The sequence below is a fragment of the Eschscholzia californica genome, unplaced genomic scaffold, assembly GCF_041429995.1.
Source record: "Eschscholzia californica isolate CP2 unplaced genomic scaffold, dmEscCali1.0.p SCAF_3, whole genome shotgun sequence".
Taxonomy (NCBI): Eukaryota; Viridiplantae; Streptophyta; class Magnoliopsida; order Ranunculales; family Papaveraceae; genus Eschscholzia; species Eschscholzia californica.
Window position 1 is genome coordinate 15,008,789 of NW_028238420.1, and position 27,999 is coordinate 15,036,787.

The 27,999-nt window shown below is 35.9% G+C and overlaps 2 protein-coding genes across 2 annotated transcripts; one reads left to right on the top strand and one right to left on the bottom strand.

Moving 5' to 3' along the window:
- The first annotated feature begins 13,820 nt into the window (after positions 1 to 13,820).
- On the top strand, positions 13,821 to 17,988 carry LOC147548637 (BES1/BZR1 homolog protein 4-like). Its single transcript, XM_086669568.1, has 3 exons — positions 13,821 to 14,541; positions 16,701 to 17,488; positions 17,579 to 17,988. Exons 1-3 carry the CDS (start codon positions 14,326 to 14,328, stop codon positions 17,580 to 17,582), a joined length of 1,008 nt encoding a protein of 335 aa, XP_086525694.1. The 5' UTR covers positions 13,821 to 14,325; the 3' UTR covers positions 17,583 to 17,988.
- A 1,230-nt stretch (positions 17,989 to 19,218) lies between these two features.
- Positions 19,219 to 22,257, bottom strand: LOC147548638 (protein YIP4a-like). Its single transcript, XM_086670381.1, has 3 exons — positions 21,414 to 22,257; positions 20,018 to 20,092; positions 19,219 to 19,807 (listed from the first exon to the last, which is right to left on the bottom strand). Exons 1-3 carry the CDS (start codon positions 21,918 to 21,920, stop codon positions 19,547 to 19,549), a joined length of 843 nt encoding a protein of 280 aa, XP_086526507.1. The 5' UTR covers positions 21,921 to 22,257; the 3' UTR covers positions 19,219 to 19,546.
- Positions 22,258 to 27,999: the final 5,742 nt, after the last annotated feature.

Sequence of the window (27,999 nt, forward strand, 5' to 3'; positions counted from 1 at the left end):
GATTTCCCTTCCCTTGCTTCTGTGCATTATTTTTGTCAGATTATCCTTTGTGCATGCAGGAGATTGTTCTGAGGCAACTCAAAGTTGGGCCCCAATAATAAACTCTGATCCTTCCTCATTTATGATAATGGTAGCATATGGAGTAATTGATCAATAAATGTCGTCCTCTTAAATTATGGATGTTATGAGTTGGATGATTACAAATATACTACTTTAACATCAAAATCCTATTATTGTGGGCGAAGTAGGAGGACATTTCTTTGAGTTTGCATTCCACGCCTTCGCTCAATTCGTAAACGGGGATGGATCTTACAAATTTCTGATCACAATGTAGAAGATGACTGGAATCGCATGTTTGATAGTCTTTAGAGTTGTCTGTATGCACTTAGACTACTCAAAGATAGAAGTGATGTGTGTCTGTTATGTGGAAGGTTTCTTCTAAAGTTAACTAGTTCGTTAACATGCCCAAGAATATGATTTGGGTGTGAATATTCTGAAGTGTTCCCTTCGTAGGAACCAAGAACTCAAGGAGGGTTAGGGCGAAACCCCCTCCTCAAAGGTTTTGTGGTCGACCAACCACGTATATGTCATGGCTAGGCAGCCACAAAGTTTGAAAGATCTACAGTAGTGTGAGTGAAATCTTCACTAAAAATCTAATTTTTTTCGCTTAATTTTCATCTTCACTTCTCCTCCATCACCGCTATTTTCGATCACTGCCCACCTCTCTCTTTCTCTCTCCTTTATTATTCTCCCATCTCTCTTCCCCTCTCTCTCTCTCTCCCCATCACTTCCCCTCCTCATCTCTGCCTCTTTCATGCTTGTTTTCTTGCTACCTTTCATGCTCTATATCTCGCAATTTTACTGTCATTCTCGGTTTCTCTCTCTCTCTCTCTCTCTCTCTCTCTCTCTCTCTCTCTCTCTCTCTCTCTCTCTCTCTCTCTCTCTCTCTCTCTCTCTCTCTCTCTCTCTCTCTCTCTCTCTCTCTCTCTCTCTCTCTCTCTCTCTCTCTCTCTCTCTCTCTCTCTCTCTCTCTCTCTCTCTCTCTCTCTCTCTCTCTCTCTCTCTCTCTCTCTCTCTCTCTCTCTCTCTCGGTATCTCTCTCTCTCTCTCTCTCTCTCGGTATCTCTCTCTCTCTCTCTCTCTCTCGGTATCTCTCTCGCGGTTTCGACAAAGGGAAGTGCCCCTCCTCCGCAATAGTAAGAGATCAAATGAGAGAAAGACTGAAAAAGAGAGAAATAGAGAGAGGATGAGCAGGAAAGAGAAATATTGAGCTAAAGAGATAAACAGATAAACAATGGGAGAGAGAGATAGAGAGAGGAAGAGAGAAGGACATGAAGATCGTGGAACAAAATAATAATAATAATACTCCCTCTGTCCAAATTTAAGAGTCCCGTATTCCTTTTTTGTCTGTCTCAAATTAAGAGTCTCATTCCTCTTTATCATATGAAGTCCATAGATTTTCCAATTATACCCGTGTTGACAATATATAATGTATTTATTACTTAATTAAAACAATTCGTATTTTGGTAATCTTTTAGAAAGAGATGAGAATAATTTGTGTTTATGGAAACTAATCTTATATATAGTACTAATTCTTTTGAATTCCAAAAACATGTTAAAAATTAATGTGGGTAAAAATGAAAAAGTAAATGTTGTGAAAAAACGTTACGTTTTTAAAATGGGCTCTTAATTTGGGACGGAGGGAGTAATAATAATAATAAAAATAAAATTTATTTAAACTCAAGATTAAGATGTCTTTTCGGTCAAATCTTATTGACAAAAGTCTATTCTCCTAAGATTTTTCTAGAGATCCCAAAGTGACAACTTATTTTTGTTTAGACTAAAAGTTTAAAACACATTACAAAAATAATTGTTTGTCTCTTAATAATAACAACCATAAGTCATTATTCCAACATTTTCCAAACACTAATCCAAATTATAGATTTGTGATCTTTACATAAATTGAGTTAGATTCATATGAACCAGATTGAAATCGTTATCTTTCCACAACTTTTTATGCTGGAGTGCCTAGTAGATGACAAGCATATGGGGTTCATCCATGTGACCCTAACCACTGGCTTTTACAGGATGATGTGGTCCCTCTTCCCCCACCTCCGGATACATCCCATTTCCCATCATACATATTAATATCTTTGACCAGTCTTCTCATCCCTCCCCTATCTCGAAAATTTTCATATTATCAAACTTTTCACACGTGCCATAAGCTAGTCACAGTTTCTTCTTGTTAAAACAATCGTGCTAGACCTGACTTTTGAGGCCGACCACAGTTTGAAAGGTGTTGTTCCCGTCTCCGATTTGTCCTGTCGTTTTTCATTTCTCACGCACGAATCAATCGGGACCAGTCACATCACCCTTCAATTCGTGGTCGACTCTGAAAGTCGAGTCATTTAGCGTTTTTCTTGTTAAAAACTAAAGCTCCTCAGTCACACGAAAGATATGAAAAAAGATGCAGCTGGTTACACCACTTGCTAACGTGGCAAAAATTTCTATCGATTGTGGTAGTTGAACTCTTACGAATAGCCACGTCGGACCATTGTGGGGCCACTATGCGTACAAATTGCATTGGTGATTTTGTTTGTTGTTGTTTCAATGTTAGGGTGTGTACGAGTTCATGTGGCATACGTTACTCAGAGATACTCTCATCCCATGGTACACGCACATTTGAGTCACTTGAGGGCTACCCATCATTGATTACGGGCATAAATTGGCATAAAATTTAGGATTTTTGAGTGAGAGGTCCAAAAAATGGAGGGTAAATCCCCAGCCCAAAAAAAAAAATGAGAACCCAGTCCAAATTGTTAGGACAGCTCACACTTTTCTGGTTTTTATTTTATTTATCCCTCTTTTACCCCTCCACGGGAAAGTTCTGTGTTTCCTGACAATGTGACGGACGACAGCGAAGCAATTAATTCCCCGTACATGACGTCATGTCATAGAAACATTCAAATTTTTCGAAAATTCAAAAATGGCGCCATTTTTTGACGAATTTTCAGCCAATTTTTTTGGACCCCTCCCATTATATTTTGTTTCAACTCCTTCTTTCTTCTTATTTTTAACATTCAAAAATCTTCTTCATCATTCTTATATTGTTTTTCACATTTTATCTTATTCATCTCTTTCAATCTCTAAAAACATAAATTTTCTTTTCTTTCTCTCTCTGAAAGTTTTATGTTCTTATTTTTGGATGTTCATCATTCTTATTTTGTTTCACATTTTATCTTCTTCATCTCTTTCAATCTCTAAAAACATCAATTTTCTGTTCTTTCTCTCTCTAAAAGTTTTATGTTCTCATTTTTGGGTGTTCATCATTCTTATTTTGTTTCACATTTTATCTTCTTCATCTCTTTCCATCCCTAGAAACATCAAAGTTTTCTGTCTCTCTCTCCAAAAGTTTTATGTTCTTATTTTTCTTCTTCATCACTCTTATTTGTTTCACATTTTATCTTCTTCATCTTAAAAAACATCAAAGTACATAACCAAATGGCCAGTGCACGGAACCATTTCCGGTACAAAAGAAAATTCCCAGTTCAAAAGAGTCAAGTACTGAACCAAATGACCACTACATAGAACAATTCCCGGTGCACAAGAAAATTCCCAGCACAAAAATGTCTAGTACATAACCAAATGGCGAGTACACAGAACAATTCCCGGTACACAAGAAAATTCCCACTACAAAAATTTCTAGTACATAACCAAATGGCTTGTACACAGAACAATTCCCGGTACACAAGAAAATTCCCAGTACAAAAATGTGTAGTACATATCCAAAAAATGGCCAGTACACTAAATAATTCCCGGTACACAAGAAAATTTCCTTATACAAATCAATGAAATACTACCAAAAATGAAGAAATTTGTTGAGATTGGAAAGAGATAAGAAATAAATCTGGAAAAAAAGGACGAAATTTGTTGAGATTGAAGAGAGAAATATGTGTGGGAGAAAATAAAAAAGAAATAAGAAATAAATCTAGAAAAAAGAACGAAAATGGCAAGTTGGTAAATTTTGTAATGGCAATTCTGTAAATTCGTGGAAAGTACAAGGTTTGATATCGGGTGCGTCAGACTATTTTTCAAAAAAATTCGCATTTTCCAGGAATTTTTCGGTGGAAATTTTGTGAATTTATGGAAAGTACACAGTCTGATGGGAGGCGTGTCAGATTATTTGTCAGAAATTTTCGAGTGTCCCGGAAATTTTTCGATGGTCGTTTCGTAAATTTCAAAAAGAAGAAGGGTGTTTCGGAAATTCCACCCTTAGCCTGACTTGTTGGACCTGCCCCTCATTCTTTATCTGCAGTGGGCCTGATAGATATTGTTGGGCTGATTTTGGGCCTTTTGCCCAACCCCTCTAAAATTTAGGGTTACTGACCCTCAAATTTATGATCTACTTCCTGCCTAAACCTCTAGTTTAGGGAGATTTGTTGTTTGAACCCCTTTCATATAATTGACTTGTTGTTTGGACTTCCTTTTCCTATAGTTGCAGTTTGGACTCTCCTTTTCAAAAAAAGAGTTCAATATAACAGTTTTAAAATACATGGTAGATGAAAATACTATTTTACCCACGGGTTAACTAAACCCAAATATCAGCCCGCGAACTGACCCTGTAGGTTTTAAAAAGCAATCCAACTTCTTCTTCTTCCTCCATCCGATTTGATTTGTTGAAATCCATTTATCTCATATTCTTTCCCCCATCTAACCAAAACTTCCCATGCCAAAGAATATTGAAGATGATAGAGAGGTTGAAACAACTCTGGAATTGAAGAGGATAAAGAAGGTAGAAATGTTTATAATGGTGAAATTATTAAAAAGTTTCTATCTGGCTGGATTAAGAAGAAGAAAGATTTAACAGATTTGTTAAAACAAGTAGTAGTTGAAAGCACTTGGATAGGAAGAAGGATAGTGTTTCACCAAAAAAAATGAAGGGATGGTGAAGATGTTGATTCGTCGTATTCATCCACATCTAATGATCGTCCTGTTGATGATGCTGATGCCCCACCTAAATGGACTATAATGTTGATTGTTTTCTTTTAGGTCTTGCTACATTTAATTATGGGGGGAGTTCATTTTGATTCTATATACTTTCTTAGTCATGGGCTATAATTTCTTATAGTGATGAATCAAAATCTTTTCTTGAATCATTTCTTTTGTAATCTATAATAGAGAGATATGTTCTTTCTAGTTAGAGCACTTGTTGGGTAGAAAATTCAAGAGTTGGAGAGAAAAGATCAAGTGTTAGATAGAGAGATTGTGTTTGTGTAATGGCAGAGATGAAGTGGATTTTAGAGAGAGAGAGAGGGGAGAGAGAAACCTTGTATAATCCTACCTTGGTAAATTAAATAAAGTAGGGGAGTCCGAATTACAATATTGATTGTATAAGGGTTAAGTGGGAATTTTAAAAGTATAACTTTAGAGATGGAATATTCTCGAGTGATTCCGTTAAAAGAGAGTCCAAAGTGCAACTCTGAAAAAAAGGAGTCCAAACAGCAAGTCAATTATATGAAAGGGAGTCCAAACAGCAAATCTCCCTTTAGTTTATCAAAATTACACAGATGACTTCTTTTTTGCTGTTATTGTCACAAGGTTGTCGAAGTCAGGTTTTCTATTCCAAAATTACCTTTCTTTTAATTCTTTCACATCAACTCTCTTTTCCTCTTTCTCTACAAACTATCTCTGTCATCTCATGTTCATCCTCTCTCTAACATTATTATTTACCTCTTCCCGCACATTATTATTTTCTCTCTGTAAATAGTTAAGCTCCATTGTTTCCCTCTCTTGAAGGTATCTTTTTTTTGGCGAACTCTTTCATATAAAATAAGTAATTACCTACATTGAAATTAATCAACATTGAGGTCTCTATCGTTAATAATACCATGGATCTTTAAGAATAGATTCCTGCAATATCCCCTTTCCCAAAATCTATTGGGATTGCTCTAAACATGACAGAAATCCACCACAAACATCTGGAGAAATTAAAGAATTAGTCTTTGAAGAAACCCTAGTCTCATTGCTTCAACTGCACAGGACTCTGATTCTGTAATTAGAATAATCTGACGGTTTAAATCTTCTGTGAGAAAAGTCGATGTCTTTGAAAAAAGATTGGGGTCAAATTGAAGTTTGGATAACTTGTAAACCCAAAATGCTTAGACCTTTATTATTCTCAATAGAGTAAGATGGATGAGTCATGGATCGTTGAAAAAGATTGATTCTCATAAAATTGTAGCTGAAGAAAGGGAGAGATGAAGAAATTAGAGTTTTGAAAGTTGCAAGTGAAAGAGAAATTGAGGGTTGAAGTTGGAAAGAGATTTACCCAATTTGTTTCTGAAAAGATTTAAATAACAAATCTAAGAAAGAAGGGAAAAGGAAGAGGTAAATAATAATATTAGAGAGAGGAAGAACATAGATGACCGAGAGAGAATCTTTAGAGAGAGAGGGAGTTGATGTGAATGAATTAAAAGCAGAGTAACTTTGGAATTGAAAATCTAATTTAACGGTCTTGCGAAGGTGATGGCAAAAAGGGGACCAACTGGATATTTTTGATAAACTAGGGGCTAGGCGTGAAGCTAGTCACAAACTAGAGGGCCACTTGGAAACTAACCCTAAAATTTAGAGGTGCGTCTAAAGGCGCCTCAAAAATTGCTATAGAGGCCTCCAAAAAGAATTCGACCATAGTCAATTCCTGACAACTGTAGGCGCCTCCCACTCGAACTGAAAAGTCTGGGGCCCAAAGCATGTTTTCGAACTGGGCTAGTCCAAAGGAGTCAGACTGTCCAGTCCGACAGGTCTCAGGCTGAAGGTTTCCTCTCAAGAAGCAGTAGCCAACAAACTTCAACCATGCTTTCTCACGGTTTTCAAGTCTTCTCACGAAGCCTAGAGACCCCGAAACCTTGAAAGAGAAAATCGAGAGATAGAAGAGACATTTCCAGTCAAAATGAGAATAAATTTTTGAAGATCCTGTCAACAAATTCATGGAGTTTAGTAAATGAGACTTCATTTTTCGTTCTAAAATCTAATTTCTCAACAAATGTTTGAATTTATTCTCAGAAGTACTATTGAAGAAGATAACCAAGAGGGATTTGCTTAACCAGATAAAGGGGAAAGTCAAATCTAGAAAAAAAAAAAAAAAGAAGCATTAGTAAAAAGGAAGAACAAGAAGAAAAGAGGGTACTCGGGAGGCCCCTATAGCAGCTTTAGGAGGCACCCATAGATGCACCCAAAATTTATCCCTACGACACGGGGTGGGTGACCTCCTTCCCAAACCCGCCCCATCCATCAATGCTTTTACCTATCAGCCACAATTGTTATTTGGTACAGAGACTTAATTACCATATTTTCCTCAATTAACAATAGCTTAACCATATTCCTCTTGCCTCACCTTGTTTAAAGTAAAATAGGTCGGGTCGAAGTCTTGCAATCGCCCAGTGCTTCGACCGCTCTCTCGCCCATGCTTCTTAGAGTATTGGTCGAGATGAAGTTTTTGTGCATCCTAAAGTGATGATCGAATTGAAGTTTTCTTCCTCTAGCCAGTTGCTCGAAGCTTGCGCTAACTCCTTTAATTTTCAACCTAATTCCCCATCTTTCTATAATCCTAAGTACCCACTTGAGAAGATGAAGATGAATTTCTTTTCCATTTTCCCGATTTTCTTTCGTTTCCTTTTTTTTCTTTCTCAAATATTTTATTCTCTATTTTTCCCTCTCTTTCTTTCTCTAACTTTCCAAGAGTACAAAATGCCCTTAGGAGTCTTTGTATTCTATTGCATTTTTCTTTGATTCCTTAAGGTCCGTAATGACCTTTCAACAAAAAAAAAGGTCCTTCATAAAAAAAAACAAAAAAAAAGGTCCAAGAGGACTAAATTACCTTTGGTTTTTCTTTCGATTGCTTCTCCGGCCACTTAAGCTCTTATGACTTCTCTCTTGAATTTTTTGAGCTCTTTTGAAATGATCAAATTGTCTTTTATTCAATTTTAAAGGAAAAAGAGATGCATTGCACCATGTATGTTCTTGTAATGAAAATACGTACAAACTTTATTTGAAATAAGCTATTAAATGACTAACTCAAACAACTTAGGCGGCTCTGGCTATTGTTTAAGCACTACGTCGCCACTGCCCTGACCCAATTCCTACATGAGACAAGGTGGAAAATTAGCCTGAGATTTGGATACAAGATCCGAAATGTCATAAACATTAAGAAAGCGGGGCATCCAAAGATCTAAGCCCTCTGACCCGTTGAATTAGATGGGTTATCCATGAACAACAAAGAAAAATTGTTTATTAGGAAATATGGCTTGTCCAATATGCACAGTCGATTAGAGACATTACATAAAATCTTACATGTATTAGCAGTTAGATATAATGTATAGTTTTTATAATTTTAGGTATAAGTCTTGTAAGTTTACCTTAACCCCGCTGAACTTCGATCCCCTAAAGAGACTTAGAGGTAAATGAGAGTAGTTTTAGATAGGTTACTTATATATAATCTTATAAGTTACATATAAATAAAATAAAATCTATATAATAAAACAGAAGGGAAAAACGCCGACTAGGACAAACATCAAAACAGGATATTGTCTAGAAGCCCTTCCAAAAATTTAAAATATAATCTTTCTTAGAAATAAAATAACATATTTAAACAAAAAATAATAATTGTGTCCTTCTTAGAAATAAAATAACTAATTTAAGAAAAAATGAAACAAAAGAAATTACAAGGGTTAAAAAAGAAAATTGAAATCTCTGTCTCTCTCAATAAAATAACTAATATAAGAAGAAAAAAACAAAAGAAAAAAAACAATAAGTAGAATACCAACAAGTTAGGGTATCCAGAATGTACCAATAATAAAAATGGAAATGCCAACACTCATTACTTTTTTTCTTCTTCTTTCTCCTCTCATTTGATAACCTCTTACCACCACCCCCTAAGTCTGACTGCCACAACCATTTCTCATTTTTTTCTTTATATATATATATATATATATATATATATATATATATATATATATATATATATATATATACACTTCTCTCTCTGGTAAATCACTCTCTAAAACTTTCACTCTCTTTAAATATATTCTCATTGTTCTAGCTTAAATGAAGGGTTTGCTTCGTCGGAACCGACGTCATTAGATACGAAGGGGTGGGTTTGAGGCGAAACCTTGGATTGAGAGTCTCATGGTCGGCCGACCACAAGTTATTTCGTCGCTCGAGGGTCCGAAAGGCACGAAGAGGGTTTCACCTTACCCCCACGCCCTCTCGTTCGAGGCAAAGGGAATCCTTATCATCGTTGGACAGTGATGATATAAAGAGAGTGAATGTTTTAGAGAAAGATAGAGAGGTTGGGCAGAAAAAGGAGAGAGTGAGAGTGAGGGGGAGAAATAAGAAAAAGAGGAGAGAAAAGATATGATAGGTTTGTAAGGTAGTTCGGTTACCGACTTTTGAACCTATCCACCCACTAATCTGAAGGGTTAGGTTGTTGGGTAACTCAATCAGAGCCAGTCCTTTTATGGTTTGGTTCGGCTACCGAACAAAACTTTACCTGAACGGTCTGGTTCAGTTGGAAAATCAAGCCACAGAGTTACACTTTAACAAGAACAGAGTTTTGACTTTAAAATCTGCTACAATTGTACTTAGAACCTGCTTAAACTTAGAGTATTTTCCAACTTAATCCAACATAACACAACAACATATACCATTAATTCTACATAAACTAAATTAATCTGACATAGTTTATCAACTTTCAAAATATAAAAAGACGATAAACATAGAGTCAAATATACAAAAAATAAAATAAAATAAAGCTTATTCACTTCTCCAAGCCTTTACTTCCTTATAGTAGCAAGGTTTCTTCACTTCTCCAAGCCATTCACTTCCTTTTACTTCAATTAAGCTACAACATCAACAAACATACAAGATATTATGTTGCATATGACAAAGTACAAGTTAAGACTATAATTCGAAAAACAAAGGAGAAGATTGCAATTCAAATATGACAAAGTCCAAAATCTAAACACAGATTCGAAAATGAAAAAGGGAAGATTATGAAGTTTTTGATTGAATTCCACATTAGTTTCAGTTGCTCATCATCAAAATCAAGATCGTCCATATTACCCAACACACTTGCAGCCTAAATAATATCAACTAGGGAATAATATAGCTAAAAGAAAGACAAACACAAAAGAATAATATAATATCAAATGTCACATTACTAGACTGAAGCTCCTCAACGTCATATATGAAATGATGAAGATCAATCTTTGAATGAACACATATTAAATTTTATTTGCAAACTAAAGCTTCTATTGTTCTTGGTGACAAATTACTCCAAAATGGATCGAAGATTCGTTCACTTGTGCTAAATGTTGATTCAGAAGCAACAGTAGAGACTGGAACAACTAGAACATCTCTTTTGCAATACATGATGAAAATTTAAGAATTTCGTAGAATTGATCTTTCCACAAGCTAATATATCGAATCAAGACTCCACTCAGCTTTCATTAAATACTTAACAGTTTCGATTTTGTATTCCACGTTATTACTTTCGTCGACAAACTTTTTAAATCCATCTGCAAGTAGTGTTTCGAAATAAACTTCTTTACCTTATTATCATTTTCAATGGGATTTATGGTTTTTTACTTACAACTTCATTGTTACTATGGTAAAGTATCTTATATTTATCATACAATTCCTCTACAGTTATTTTTACTTTTGATGTCAAAGCACTACCTTTCTCATCACCACAGAGTACTTCCAAGCGATACCATAGACATGTGTTCCTTTTGTCGTGGATCAAGTAATGTAGCAAGAAAAATAATCGAGTTAATCTTACTATAATCACCTTAGTATTTATTATACTTCTCTCTCATATTTTTGCCACTAACATCAAAATTTGGTCCTTATGTTGTGACCACAATCTTAGTTGAGTATGAATCATGCATAGTCGCCAAACAAATGAATCAAATGTCACATATAAGGAATCCGAATATTTCAAAGTTGCATCATAAAAAACTTTCAAGAATTTTATAAAAACACGAGATATTTCCCAATTGTCTCCGCTAGGAGCCCATTTATTCTCACTCGCACAAGAGTCCTGAAAAAACATGTTACCATGACTCTCTAATCGGTAAAAAGCTCTTCGGAATGGGTATGCACTTTATGACATTTGATAAATAGAGTTCATCTAGTTGTAATACCAAAACATACATTTTTCTTTGTTATTTTCTCCCTTTCAACAGTTTTTTTAACTTGTGTAATCTCGAGGAAGAAGCCCAAAATACCCTAAAACTTTTTTTCAAAAAATACCCAAATTTCGAGTCGCTCATTCTCTTTCCCTGTCTTTCGTCTGTCCTACATTACTGAAAAAATGAAACCCAAAAGAGGATTCCTTAAATGGAGAGAAAAGAAACTACGAAAAGCATCCAAAGACTTCAAATCCATCCGAAAATAAATTCCCAAATCAAATGAATACCTAGACGAGAAAAAGATTTTAAAATCATCAATCGTGAATCAGAGATAACAAAAAGTGCTAACAAATTCAAACCTTGCACCACTTAATCTAACAACATCTCATTCTCCTTTATGTTGAGCTTTAGCTAATACCTTCTTAATAACCAATTTTGATTAATAAAATCAGAGTTATGTTTATCAACTTTATTAGAAAATGAATAGAAGTTCTTGATGTTGGTTTTGAATTTTGATGAGTAGATGGAACTTGGTGATCAGACTTCATCGATGAGGACAAAGCTATGTTCTCCAACGACTTTTAATTTAGATTCATGGATTTCAAAAGCTTTATGAAAATCCAGGGTTACAAAAGCCATTGTAGAGAAAAATGATTCAAAGGGAGGATGAAAAATTCAATTTCAAAATTCAAATGTTCGTATAGGATTTTGGTGAAGATAATGTGTTTGATAAAATGATTGAATGAGACAATAATATTATCATTAGGTTTGCATAGATTTTTCACGATAGTTTGCGATTGTTTGCAAATAACTTGTAGTGGTCTGCAAATAGTTTGTAAACCATGTACAGATGCTTTGTAATTAGTGGTGGCCAACGGGTCGTGTCGGCACAGAAACGGACCGGCACAACCCGTTTATAAGGCAACACGACACCAGACGGAACGTCGCGTGCCGTGTCGTGCCGACCCGTTACAGGTCAAGCGGGTCGTGGCGGGTCTGGGATTTTAAGCTTCCAGACCCGTCAACCACGACATGTTAGGAACGGAAACACGTCACGGCCCGTGACGTTCCTAACCCGCCACAACACGTTAACCCGTTAGAAACGAGTGTTTAATTTACAAAACATTATTTTATTTTGTTGAAAGTAGTTGTTAATCGATCAAATTAATTGTTAAAAAATTATTAAGTAATAAAATAAACATAAATTCTAAAGTTTAAAGATCACAATGTTTGACCTGAAAATTATTTAGTGCTTTCTTTTATTACATTTGGCAACAACTGGCTCATTAGGCACGACACGGCACGACACGACACGATACGGCACGACATGACTCAAAGCCATGTCTAGCGTGTGTCGTGACGTGGCGTGGTGTGGCTGTGGTGTGTCTAACACGCCACGGCATGACCCGTTGGCCACCACCATTTACAGTAGTTCGCGAACTATTAATAAATGTTTTGCGATAGCTTATAAAAGGAGTGCAAGTTATTTGCAAAATGATGGTATAGTAGCTAATTTTTAAAAGAAAAATATTAACATCAGTCTGCATTGGAGTGCAACATTCATTTTCACAAAAATATCTACGTTGCGTCGGAAGTTTAATAATAAACTCAAAGAGATATTTATTTTGATTACATTCTATTTAGATACTACAAAACAAACTACAAATGTATGATTTTTAACCCAAGGAAATATTGTAAAAAGAAAAATCCAACAAAATATAACTCGTTCTTTTAATCAAAACACACTCGAAACAATTTTCCAAAATAATTTTTTTGGGTTTATTTTCAATTGTACAAACGGGACTCGTAAATTAATAACCGTTTGCTTCGTTCCATACAGGAAGTTTCTTTTGCCTCTCCGGCGAAGGGTTTTCCCTCGCCGGATTCCTTTTTTTGTTTTCTAATAAAGATGTAACACCATCAACGATGTCAGGCGACTCAGTAAATCTCAATTCTTTCCATCGGCGAACAGTTTGTATTTTGATTATAACCATCACATGTTGATATTCCGCCATCACATTAATTATCACAATCACATGTTGAACCCTAAAGAGGTCTTTGGTGGATGGCAATCAATCGGCTTCGGGGTCTAAGAACGGCAGATATAACACAATCATAATCAATCTAAATATAAGATTCTTTGCTTCATGGAAATGGAGAAGGCGATAATCGGTGTTTCGTTCAATTTTATCTTCTACACAATGATGGATATGGTGGAGTGATGGAGGCGGTTATCCGGCGACAAGGACGGGTTTCCGACGACAATGGCGGATTTCTGACGACAAATGGCGGTTTTCCGGCGACAATGGCGGTATTTCGTTTGTTTTCTTTTTTTGTCAGACCTTTAGGGTCTTCTTTCACGAATCTTCAGGATTCTTTTTGTCAGATCTTTAGGGTCTCTCTTCTCGGATCTTTAGGATCCCAATAGTGTCTGTGTCTAGTCCAATTTCTTTCCTTCATGAGGCACTTTGCATTTAAAGGTATGTAACTCTCGTGAAGTTTTCACAGGAGAGAAATAAGAATTCATCCATGTAAACATTGTGATTTATTCACTTATTATTAATGGAAATTGTTCTCTTGACTTAAAAAAAAAAAAAAAAAAAAAAAAGAAAAAAGAAAGGGACTCGTAAATTCGTCACTTTATGTAGAGAGGTATATACGTCACTTTTTCTCTCCTTTACTTGCTTTGGAACAGTGGCATTATTCGTTATTAAATCAAACACTGCGGGTAGAAAGTTAACAATCCATGTATTTAGTTCTTTCTCTCTCCGAAACTTATGATCCTTGTTTGGGTAGGAGACCATTTTTCCCTGGTTGTCTAAAACCACTTCATTTTTACCAGATACCTGGTTTTCCAACTGGTTTCATTTTATTTTTATCAATTTCCCACTCTCCCACTTATTCAATCAAACTTGTTTTAGGGTTTAATCTGGTATATAGATCGAGGGTAATTTCTATTTTTATCTAATTCGATTTCATGATTCTCCAATTTGGGTGAATTTTACTAGTTGATTAATTTGATGATTCTCCAATTTGGGGGTTTATGAGATAAGAAAGTGGTAGTGATCAGATGTTTTTGGGGTTGGAATTGATTGTTTGTTGAAGATTGAGAGAGAGAGAGAGAGAGAGAAGAGAAGAGATGACTTCAGGGACTAGACTTCCGACATGGAAGGAGAGAGAAAATAACAAAAAAAGAGAGAGAAGAAGAAGAGCAATAGCAGCTAAGATCTTTGCTGGTCTTAGAATGTATGGAAATTATAAGCTTCCTAAACACTGTGATAATAACGAGGTTCTCAAAGCTCTTTGTGATGAAGCTGGTTGGACTGTTGAACTAGATGGTACTACTTACAGAAAGGTACTAATACTCTATTTCTCTCTCTACTTTTAAGTACAAATTTGTTTGTCTAGGTTACCAAGATTTCCGATTGATGATCGGATTTAACACAAATCCAATCAGTTAATTCCGTTCAATATCTCTCTAATATTAGGTTTCCGGCCCATTTTTTAGGATGTCACCCAAAATTACTAGTACTAAAATCTTGTTGTTCATTTCTTAGGAGTAATTCATACTAACGTACGCCCATCTTTATCGGCGTATTTTAGTAGGATAGAGGGGGTTTTGCTAAAATGCGCAACTTCTTCCATCAGGTCCTTACTCAGGATGGAATCATTAGCTTTTTCTTCTTTTGTTGTTTGTTCAGAGTAACTGATGCTTACTAGTTTCTTTCATTTGTTTGGACACCGGCGTACGTTAGAACTGTTTTTAGGTGTTTTCTTGACTCATTAAGATTCTCTGTTTTCTATGCACCAAGATAGATAAATAGATGATGATGATAACTTATCTTAGAAAGACCATCATACCCTTGTTTCATCCAAAAATTAGTAGGTATTTTTGGCAATTAACATCTTACTCTTCACACCCATCATCTACTAGTACTAGTTTTTTGGCACACTTTCTCTCTCTTCAAAAAAATGAAAAAGTCTAGTTAGTCTTTGTATGGGAAAGAAATAGTCTTTATTACACTGTTGATCTCTTTATGGGTTTTGTTGTCTCTCTTGATATGCTTAAGTTCTTGATTCCTTCTTTTGGAGTTCCAACTTGCCAAAAACACACCAACATTACCAATTTCCTTCAATCAAGGGCTTAATTTTTCCAACTTTCATAGATTACTATAATGCCCTTCAAAAGGGTAGAATTTATTGATATCATTAGAGCATAATTTGGTCAATATATTGTTTCTCCATATGATGCTTTGTTTTTCATACTTTTGTTTAGTCTTAGTAGGTTTTGAAAAAAAGTAAAGTTTTTTCATGGAGTGTTTTTTAATGACTTGAGCTTGTGGTTTAAGATTAAAATAGTGAGGAAAAGTAGATCTCAAATCTTTTGGAGCCCCACTTTGTTTACTATTTTATTACAAATTCTGCATATGTTCAGGACCTATAATTTGAATCTTGGATCAATTGGGTGTCGTGCTAAGAAACCATAGTTGACATTATGTCCCCTTACCCCTTAATTTTGTTGATAATTCTCAAATCTAAATTTTTTCCCCCTACCCAAACCCAATAAAGTTGAGTACATAGAAAAAAAGGTAGTCGCATTGGGGACGGAAGTTTCCGTAATGGGTGTTGAAGATTTTTGCAAAAAGCTCATCAATTTAATTTGACCCAATTAACTTATTTTGTTAGGACTGCCACTTTTGAGGATAAAAAATATGAGATTTTTTTTTGTCCTTCTATTTCTCTCCTCGATGGAGAGATGTTGTTTGTGGTGGTAACGATGGTCGTGATGGTGAAGAAGATGGGATTGATAAAGAATAAATTATTAGGGAGTTTTATTTGAAAAATCCCATCTCCTAAAAATCTCCATCCCCATAATAATCTGACGAAGTACAAGGTTTTCCTAATAAAGTTTTCGTGCACACAGGAAAAACGTCGGTACCCAAAGAGTCCACCAATATGATTTGGAATTGTTGTTCTTACAGTGAAATTACAATACCTTTCGTTACTCTACAATCAACGAGGTTGATGAGTTAACTGCTTTGAACTTAGAATTATAATAATGAAACACGAAAGATTAGATTATTGTTTGTATATCTGTAATAGAGGTATCTTATGAACTTGGGTAGTTTTTTTTATCCTTAATATTTAATATAAAGTAAGTAGCAAGTTTAAGTAACATTGTTTTATATTAAACGAAGGTGGTTTTTTTTATTTTTATAAGCTTTTATTGCAGAGTTTGCTTCTTTTAACTTGCAGGGTTCACATTGGATGCCCATACTACCTTAAACATTTTTAATTAGTTTAGTTTGAGATATATTTTATTAGTTAGTGGCACCAATCTCCTTAAAACATTTTATTTCGTTACTTTACATTAGATATTTCCTAAGTGGTCCTTTCGACTTTCGTGGTTGTCTGTTGAAAAACCTAGAGTCCATTAAACATCTGACCCTATCTCTGTTTAAATTAGGAACATTTCTGATGTTTCTCTTGCAACTTGTGTTTATATATATGCAGGGATGCAAGCCCGTTGAGCGCATGGACGTGATGGGTGGGTCGGCTTCGGCTAGCCCATGCTCATCTTATCAACATAGCCCGTGTGGGTCGTATAACCCAACTCCAGCCTCATCTTCCATCCCTACTAGTCCAGCTTCATCATCTTATGCTTTCCATGCTAACAACATAAACCCAGCAGATGGGAATTCCCTTATCCCGTGGCTCAAAAATCTCTCATCCTCTGGTTCTTCTTCAGCTTCTTCATCCAAATTAGCTCACCATCTTTACATCCACAGTGGTTCCATAAGTGCTCCAGTCACCCCTCCATTAAGCTCACCAACTTGTCGGACACCTCGACTCAAAACCAGTTGGGCCGATCCCAATACTAACCCAGCCTGGGGTGATCAAAATTACTCCTTTTTACCCAACTCCACTCCGCCTAGCCCCGGCCGTCAGATCATACAAGAGCCTGCATGGCTATCCGGAATCCGACTTCCCACAGTTAATGGGCCCGCATCTCCGACATTCAGCCTTGTCTCCTCAAACCCATTTGGTTTCAAGGAAGAAGCTTTAGTTGGAGGAGGTTCGCGTATGTGGACTCCGGGCCAAAGTGGGACATGTTCTCCAGCTATTCCTTGTGCTTCCGACAACAATGCTGATGTCCCAATGGCTGATGGGTTTGCAGATGAATTTGCTTTTGGAAGCAACACAACAGGACTAGTTAAGCCATGGGAAGGGGAGAGGATCCACGAACACGACGATTGTGGACCAGACGACTTAGAGCTAACTCTTGGGAGCTCAAAAACAAGGTGCACTAGAAAGAACCAATTATTTTTCTCCGTTGTTGGGCTATTCTCTAGGATTCCTGTTGATGCATGTTTCGTTATTCTGTTTTTCAGATAGAGAGGGAAGAGAAAGCTGAAGCATAGACAGAGACAGAGGGATAGGGATTGCATATTTGCATTGGATGTCTCAAGATTTCAGCTACTTCTTGATGGAAAAGCAACAGCCAGAAAACTCAAGTTTCTTTTGTGAAAATGTTTATGTTGAATTTATGGGGTTTCGATTGAAAAAGTTGAACTATTATCATCCGATTAGGAACAGCAGGAAATATATAGACGAGATGAAAGATATCTTTCAATTTTTTTTCATCTTGATTTTTTTACTTTCAAAACTTTTTTTTCGGTTTTTACTTAATTTTGGGAGGTTAGAGAATTTCAAATTATATAGGGGTCGGTAGTAGTTCTCTCTTGAACATTATTACCATGTTACTTTTTTTACTTTCTTTTATTTATAATCACTTCATTCATTTGGTGTCTTATTTGAATGATGTCATTAGTGGGACTAATTGGGTTCGCCAATCTGATCAACAAGGAGATCCTGAAATCTCAAACATTGAGATATCTCAACATCAAATGATGCCACATCATTTTGAGATCCAAATTGACTGTTGCACTGAAGAGAGTTGTTTACAAAAAAATTCAAAAAATTTTGGGTGGAATTTTGAGTTTTCTAGTTTGAGCGTTGCATTGGATATGCTCTAAACACTTGAAAAAGATGGGCTGACCACATGTCGAAAGCCGACGTGGCCTATTCCCATTCAAAGTGCCGTTTCTCCCCATTCAAAGTGTCGTTTCTCTCTCCGTCGAATAGGAGTCGGTCACCTCAGTTTTCGGCTTGAATGCAGCCCATTTTTTCAGGCTGTTTGTTTAGTGAATGGATTTGTTTTGGATTGGTAGAAACATACAAGCAAAAATGATAAAAGATCCCGCGACCCCTGACCTACGTGGTGAATAAAACAAAGGTATCTTAGTCTTCTTTTTCTGGGTGAAGAGATCAAAATACTCCTTGTCTTATTAGGAGGTGGTCACCAAAGAAGTTTTTCTAATGAATGTACCGTAGAACCAAAGAATGCAATTTTAGATTCCATTCGGTGAAGTGGGGTCAAAGCAACAAGAAGCTTGTGAGTTGTGACAGTGAGGATCCACATATTTGGGTCATTGAGATTTGATGTGAAAAATAAATGTTGCAGATTCAGATAATTGAAGTCTGATGTGAAAGAATGCGTGACTTGGAAGAGTATGGCCACCTGATACATTTGATATTTATCTTATCTGGAATCCTACTTGAAAAATACGTAGAACGGAACGTTAACATAGTTTTTTTTGAATTGTTCAGCTTGTCTCGAACTCTTGACCTCTAGTATGAAAGATTATACCTCTTACCACTCTAATCAAGGGTTGTTGACGAACATTAACATAGTTGAATTCAAGATAAGGTAATTTCTTCTGTTTTAGGCTAGAGGTCACAAGGCTAAAGTTCTTTTTTCCAAGACCTTGGTTTAATGATCTGGTCACAAAGAATTGCATCATATTTACATAAATACATCAATCCTTTGAATTTGTAGTTAACTCCACATGAACTTCTACTACAAGCTGAGGAAAAACCCTAAATCCGATGTTGGATTAGTATCTCTAAACCAGTACTATCTATGATACTAGGTAAAAGAGGGTAACTATGCAGACATTCATCCCCATTACATACCAATTACTTTCATTATCTTTAAATGTTTGAACTTTGAAGCTATTTAGAATTAAAACAAACTTAAAAGTTAAAACAAAAATCGGCAAGCCATTGGATACAAATCCATGTCCATAGACTCAAAACCAGCTCTATACAACTATAGAAAATGAGAATTTGAGGAGTCTTCACATAATTCAAGTGTAAATGTCAAAAAAAGAGATTATAGACGAAAACAACATCAGACATATAAAAGTAAATTGTGATCGCTTGCTTATACATTCCATGTGAGTTTTTTCTTCATTTGCTAGATGAAATCGATATATGTGGACTTCTGGTTGGGTGTCTTAGTCAATGGCGATAATCAGAAACCCAACAGAAACATACATAAGGAAGACTGGATAAAGTGCAAGTGCTTTTCTTCTTGGATTGACAGCCGAACTCATGAATGGATATGCAGCCCACGAGCTCCATGCTAGAGTCACACACACCACGACTATCTTTAATATCACGTTGTCTTTAAGCATGCAGATTAGAGCTCCAATATCCAGAGGGAACAAGCAGTAACCAAGAAGGCTGAGACTCTGGAAGAAGATTATGTGACCACCCTATAGAGGTAAACAAAGAAAGAAGAACACAAGTCACCTGTTAGAATAGCATGTACAGTTTTTTTCATGAGAAAATCGTGTTAGGTACATAAAGTACTATTCTAGGTCGCTGTTGTTTGGGTGTAAAAGATCTCATAATACATATACATCGGTGTAAAAGCCCACCCACCAAACATGAATTTAGAAACAGAATTACAAGAAGCTGCTTACCAAAAGTAGGACGTTCAGCGTAAGAATGATAGCACCAGCTGCAAGTAGTGCAAAAGCAACAGCAAAAACCTCGGACTGAAAGATGATCAAGAGTAGGAAAGACTCAGTAAGGAACTCAAAATAAATCATTATTTTCAATTATCTTGATCACAGATCGATGTGGTGGCTCATAAATAGATAAAAAAAACAAGTTCATTCATTCATGTAATGCATACAAATATTGGTTTCATAGTATAAGAGCAGATGAAAGATTAAATTTTATCTCCAGAAAAGATGAACCCTGACTCCTGACAAAATGCTTCGGTCAGTACAAAACACACAATTATACTTCAATACATAGTTTTCTCAAAATAGTATAACATTCCGAATTGTTATTTAGTTTAGACAAGCGTGTTGCTAGAATGGGCCTACTGGGTCTGCTTTCAAAAGCCACATCTGCTATGGATCGACAATAAACAGCACGCAGTGGTTCAACTAATGATGTTTCTCTTATTAGCAGATGTGTGCTCCACATTCAACACCAAATATTCAGGCAAAACCCAAGAGCATATTGACATGGTTTTTACTTTTTACCGAAGAAAGTTTGTACCCATGTTTTTTAGGTTTTAGCCTCTAGAGCTATCCCAACTTTCATAAACTAAAGTTACGAGACTATCTAATCATCTATCCAATCATGCATTTTCATAACTATTTTATGTGCCTTCATAAGTTGTTGCTACTTCCAACATAAAAACAGTGATATTTCGATGTAATACGTCAATAAGATCTATAGAGTTTTAAGTTTCAAAAAAAAAAGATCTATAGAGTTTTCGGTTCTTTGTCCTATTTATATCTCCATCTATTATTCTTAAAAATGGCTTTGTATTCCAAACACAATTTTCTTGTAACTCCTAACTGAATACACGGAGTAACCATTGCTTAGGATGTATATCTACCATTATTGAGATTCTATCACCCTTTCATCGTACTGAGTAAAGCTAGTCAACTTGGAAAATAATACAAATTACAGTATAATAAAATAGAATGAAATGAAGGTAACCTAGCTTATAGAGTGAAGGATAGCCGGTCAGTCATCATATTACTTGGGAAAAAGGAACAATCAACAGAACTCGCTCCAATATTGAATATGGTGACGTAATCAACGACAAACCTTCTGTATTACAATTACAGCTTAGACATCTAGTGTCGAATGTTTCGGGTACTCGGGTATAATTAACATTAGAAAGTAATGGTTCTAACATCGAAATGATCAACCAAATGAATACATGTAATCATGAATAAATAAATTCAAAGAGAAATTATTATCTATGAACAAAAGGAAAGGATTTGAATTAGAACAGAAGGTTAAGTTGTAACAAGAAACCAAAAACCTAATATGCACAAATCATTCAATTACCTTCTTCACCGATGCCGACCAGGATAGAACAAGACCAAGGAAGACAATGAAGAAAAATGGACCCCAAAGATCCCAATCTCTCAGAGCTTTCCCAGGGTCTTCACGATTTGGATTTGGGAACACAACAAGCTTCAAGTTACTAACAATTCTGGACAGATCTCTTTTGATAGTATCCCAAACAGGTTCAGTTAGAGTATTGGGTGGAGAACCAAAACCACTTGATGAAATATCCCCACGATTAGGATTCGATTGAGATGTGGGATTAATAGGTGGTAAAGCTGGCGGAACAGGAGTAATAGCAGGAACAGGTTTCTGATAGGTTGGTTGAATATTTGAAGATAAAAATGGAGATGAAGAAACAGGAATTGAAGCCCTAGGAGGACTTGGAGGTCTAGCAGCTAAAACAGTAGTAGGTCCAGATTGAACACTTGCATTGATGAGATTTTCTATCTCATCAATGTCAGATTGAGATGATGGATGAAGAGGTACAGTATCATTATGCGACATTTCTTCAACAATTGAAAAATGAAATCAGATCTAGGTCAAATTTGTTTAGATCTATTAAGTCTTCAGATCGAGGTATTTTCAAATCAAACAGATCTAGAATTAGGGCAAAATCAAACAATTTACAGAATCTAATTAAGAATCATAAACTTACATGCAAAGCTTAACGGAATCGTAAAGATGAAACTTAGATCTCCAGAGAGAGAGAGAGAGAGAGAGGGATTAAGGAAACCCTAGAACTTAACAGGAGGATTGATGGCAAGAAATGATTCTCCCGAGATGCGCCAAGGGTCGAGCTACCTTTCATTGTAATTTTTAGGTTAATTCCATTTTCGCCCCTATTGATGACCAGTTGACTAAATTGGTCCCTTAGAGTCTCAAAGTTAGAGATAGGGATGAGAATCGGTCCGGGCGGGAAGTGGATACTAACTCAACCGTCCGGGCGGAACGGGCACAAGTCCTAAGTGTCTACTCGGGGGTCCTGACAAAACGGTCGGATATTTCAGATTTTTCTCCAAGTAAGTGTCAGGCAAACCGGGTATCGGTCGGGCAGGCACTGGTCACTAATGAACAAATGAATCAATTTTTATTCGAAATCAAAACTGTTTAGTAGCTAAATACAACTTTCAAAACTTCCACTTTACAATTCAAAAGGAAAATGAATACAAAATTAAAAGATAATCATTGAGATTGCTCATGGATTACAATCGATTTTATTCTTCTTCTCATGGATTACGATTGGTGTATTGTGGATTCTTGGATTACTGATGAGATATTGAGATTTTGGAAGAGAGAGAGAGAGACTAGAGAAGTAGAGAGGCAAAGACAAGATTTAGAAAAGTGATTTTTAGGGTTATATTTTTACTCTTGAAATCTAAAGGTTGTAGCTCACCCTACAAATCTAAAGGTTTAAAATCAATCATATAGGCGAGCACATATAACAGGTAGGATAAACGGACGGGTATGGATGGGTTCAATCGGGCGGACTACATAAGTGGGCGGACTCGGTCGGATCATCGGTAAGGACCTATGTCCGCGTCCGTCCGCTTAAGCTCTTTCGGTCGGGCGGACGGACCGTTTCGAGCATCGGACCCTTTGGACTTGGATGGTCGTGGGTGGGTTTTGGGTTTTCGGGTCAAAATCCCACCCTTAGTTAGAGATAGTGTTGCTTATCGGGCTCGGGCTGGGGAGCTGCTCGGGGCCGGGTTAGTTTGGCCCTTCATTTGTACAAATTGGACTAGTCCCGGGCTGGCGCAAATCGGGCTGGTCCCGGGTTAGCTTGGCCCTTCATTCGTACTTGACCAACTTCTATTTTTGTCATTTCTGTCATTTTTTTCTTAGCTAACTTTGACCGTCTACATCTTCTTTCATTTTTACTTTTGTTACTGATGAGTCGTGAAAATGCCTCATCTGAATATCTTAATTTAGACTAGTTAGTCTATTTCGAGCTGTTACTCTGATGTTTTGTTTGATTTTCTTTCTCAGGTCTCATTTACGGAGTTCGACGCGAAAACATCGTGATAAAGACATACTTGAGGGGAATTTTGGTCATTTTAATGACAAGGGTATTCTGGTCAATATTAGTGCTCATGTGAAAGTAGAATCCAATACGAATCCATCGGCGAAAGCGGAAGTGGAATCGGAGTCCGGATGCGAAAATAGGAGCAAGTCAAAGTTGAGGAGTCCTACAAGGTTGACGAGCGGGATATGTTTGGGTTTGGTTCTGGCCAGTGGGATAGTGTTGGATGACGTGTTCCTTCTTAAATTATGGTACATCGTAATTTGGTATACCAGATCAGCATCGAAACAAAGTTAAGCGGATGAAACAGTGCAACCCGTTATAAGATAAGACCTGTGGTCCCGCGTGCCAACTCACTTCCACATCCGTGTTATGGATATCTAGCGGTTAGGTTGTCTGAAGTCAGACCGTTTACAGCAGCCGCGAAGTATGTTATCTTTACGAAAGCCACCATTCACGTGGGGACGAATGACTAAATCTGACGTCTTTCCTCTTTATCTCTCATCTCCTCAAAATTTGGAAGGTTATCAAAACCAGTAGAGAGAGATATATATAGATAGAAAATCTTCTATGAGAATTCTAAATCTATTATACAAAACAGAGTGGGGTTAGTGCTGACTCGGACAAAATAAATGCTCCTTGATGTTTAGTTGGATGCTGACTTGACAGCCACGTAGACATAAGAACCAAAATTCTTATCTTTTAATCTTGGTCGTTCAAATGATTGTTTAAGTTTTAATCGGAGCCCTCCAATCAAATCAATGGCACAATAACACCCAAAACCCTTCTCCCCCACTCATGCCTCTTCCTCTTCACGACCTTGCTATCCCATCAGCCGTTTCTTTCTCTTCGACTTCTCTATCTTAGAACCCACTTTACATCATCAACTTCAACCATCTCTCATCTGGAACGACTCATTGAATCCGGCTCATTGAATCTGCCCCTACATTAAACCCTTGGCCCCCAATGGGTTGATGCATGAATCTTCGCCTTCATCATTGAATTTCAATTTTACAATTGTTATGGAGCAATATCAATGGGTTTTTTTTATCTACTAGGAGAAGTACACACATAGATGCATGATTCAGATGAGTTCCTAATATATGATTTTCCTTGAAGATTAGGTTTTAGAAAAATTTCAATTTTCATTTTTTAGTAGTCTTATTTTGTTCAAATAGGAATGCAATTAGGAATCTTAGTTGGATTTTGCGAATTACAGTATGTGTTATCACTCAGTAAAGTTATGTATTATTTATCTAAGTATGGATTTTGAGATTGGCTTCAAACATTTCTTAATTTCACCCGATATACATCTTCTCACAAGATGGGGTTCACCAGATGGATTTGAGATTGGCTTCACCAGATGTATATATATAACACACACTTTTCTCTCTCAGTGTTTTCAAGGATTGATTTTGGACTTCACACAAGATGGGTTGTCGTTAAACAAATTCTGGACTCTGTTTGTGATATAGGTCTTGAATTGAATGAATTATTGAGGGCCTAGACATGCTTTTTCAAGTGATTTCGGCCGAGTGCGATTATTGTTTTTGGAGTTTTTTAATGCAATTGTTTGGACAAATCAAGTAATCTCTCCCCCTATATATATATGAAACAATTCAATTTAGCATGTTTGTCACATTTTAGCATCAATTCATACCATCTAACAGAACAATGAAGGTAAGAAAAAACTTTTAGTCAAGTTCAATTCATAATTTGAATATCAATCCTTATGCATTGATTTCTCTTCTCTGTTCACCGGGTTAGTTCATTTAGTTTTTTATAAGCTTAAATTATCTCAATTTAGTGTTGCTTATTAAGTATCTTTTTTTTTCACTACAACTTAACCTCAATTTGGAGTTACATGAAGATAAAGCCAATAGAAAACTATGATAGTTGGTATTGGTAATTCAAGTAGCTTATGTCCCATGTTTCTTGCATTACACTTCGAATTATTAAAATTGAGGTCAGGCGTTATAATTTTTCGGTGAGTGATATTCATTCATTTTCTTCTTGATGTCACTCTTTATTTTGTAATTTCGTTTTGAATTTTTTTGGGTGTCCGGTTGACCTATTTCTTTCATTCACTTTTTTAACTTTGTTTTTTTTTTTTGTCGAAGATAAATTCGAAAAGATAGTGGACATTGTTAAAGGAGAAATAGGTTCTTAGTAAAATCATAATTTCAACCCATTTTTAAGTTTTATAAGTTAGCTAAATTTAGTATTGGATTGGAGGAGGAAGTATTGTACCGATGGCCGATGGGCTTGGTTTCACAAGTTGTTCATGAAGGTGACAAACAGGTTCTTCCATAAGCTAATATATTTGGTCCATAGAGAAAAATTGATCTCTAACCATTTCAGACATAATTCAAGTGTTTGTTTCTCTTCATCACCATTAATTCCTTTTCTCATCTTATTCTCTGCCTATCTCTTTATCTCTCTACAGAGTTTTTCTAAGACGCTCATGATTAGAGGTATGCATTCTTTGTGTACTAATTTTCATTTTTCTGGTTTTTGTTAGTCCCGCGTTGATGTGATGTATCAAATCGTCGTGTGCCATATGCACTGAGATTGTTCAAGAGGCATGGTCCAAGCCCGGTAAATAAACACACAAAAATGTTATAATGTTCTGTTGGAGACATTAGTGAATTAGATTGTGTTTTTTTTTTCAGTCCAACCGATTTCGATCTTCCAATTCTGGGATCTTTTGCAGTGTAGACATGTCATCCAATTCTGTAAACTTGGAAAATAGACCTACAAGAGATAGCGGCGCACCCAGAGTTCTCGACCGTTGGGACACCACCAGAGTCTGTAACTATAACTTCAAAACTTTCTATTTTTTAATGTGTTTCTTCTATCCTTCCTAATTTGTCTTTCATTTTCCCAATTCCTTGTCATTAATTTTCTTTTACATTTCTTTCAATTTGGTACTTCTCTCCTCCATATAACTAATCTATCTTGTAATGCAGTTTTTGTCTTTCAGCTCATTTAGAATATCATTGAAGTTGATTGAGTTTTTTAGTCTGTAAAGGTCACCCTCTCTCTAGATTTTGATATGTATAGTAAAAATTGAATTGTCCGGTATTAAACTATGTGTCAATTTCTTATTCACTTTCTTATCTTGTTCCAGAACACAAAGTTAGAATCAACTTATACAATATCTGACTTAAATACTTCAAAGGCTATTCCTTAGGTTAAAATATGCTAATGTTGGTTTAAGTAAAGTTCTGACTTTCAACAAAAAAAAAGGGGTATCTCCTTTCTCTTAGTATTTAGTTTTGCTATGTCGAATGGGTGATTGTAATCAATTTGGTTGTCCTTCACATATGCAGGTTTATAGTCTCCATTTACTTAAAGACATATATAAATGATTCTTGAAGTCAGCGGAAAAATGTGTTTTGTTTGTGCTAAAGATTCCTAATTGATATGAAGTTAGTATCAATTCCATTGTCCTTCAAATGTCCAAGTTTATATTCTCCATTTACTTAAATAAAGTATCTAATTGATTTTTAAAAGGCTACGGCTTTGGGGAATAACAAAAACTCTCGAGAGAATAAAAATTTAGGAACATATTTATTATTTAGTCAAAAAATTGTCTTGATTGCTTTTAGGTCCCTGATCTTGATGTCTATCATTCTCTTTCTCTCTCCTGCTGCCCGCAAGAGACTTATGATCCATGGATTTGAGAGATAAAAGAAAGATTAAATTCTCAAGCAATAAGAGCAATAACAACTTGGGTTTTTTTTGTTGAACTCCTAACAAGGAAGTTCCTTCTCTGGTGGAATTATTGGGGGATCAAACAATGGAGTTTTCATCAAAATCCTTAAATTGTTTTCATCAAACAAGTAGATCACTAGCACGTCCTCTTCAACAATGACTTCTAATTAACATATAGAGTTTGAAATCAACACTATTGTCTTAACACTTTCCATTCAAATCCCTTCTTATCTTGCTTTCCACCATCGCCGATATGCATCTTGCTTCCCTGAAGCCGAAGGTTTCAGATTTGAGAAGCCATTGTACTATAGGGTTTCAAGGTCCTTCACCTGATGCTTAATCGATCAATCTGAGAAGCTATAAGATATTTGGACGACTTCATCGATTCACCAGACCTTGGAAGTACCATTAATTTCGTTTTGGGTATCATCAATTCATAAAGAAATATTGTTTTTCATTTTTTTCAAAATTAGGGTTATGGTTATATTCTTTTGTTTCATTAATTTCTAAAGAAAAATCATTTTTGTGTTGATATTAGATGAGATATGTGAGTGAGAGCAGCAGAAGTGAGAGGAAGAGATAGAAATACACGAAGATTAGGGGTCAAAAACACACAAAAAACATTTTGTGGACCAAAAATAAAGAAACTCTTTATTCCCCGGAGATTTTTCTTTATTCCTCAAAGCCGTTGCCTTTTAAAATTAAAAAGAAAAGTATTTTTTTTTCAACAAAAAAAAAAGAAAATTGTGATTTGTTTGTCCCAAATAATAACTTTCAAATGTGCAGATATTTATATTTTTTATGGGACGCAACCAATTTAAATTTTAGAATAAATTTTTATCTGCT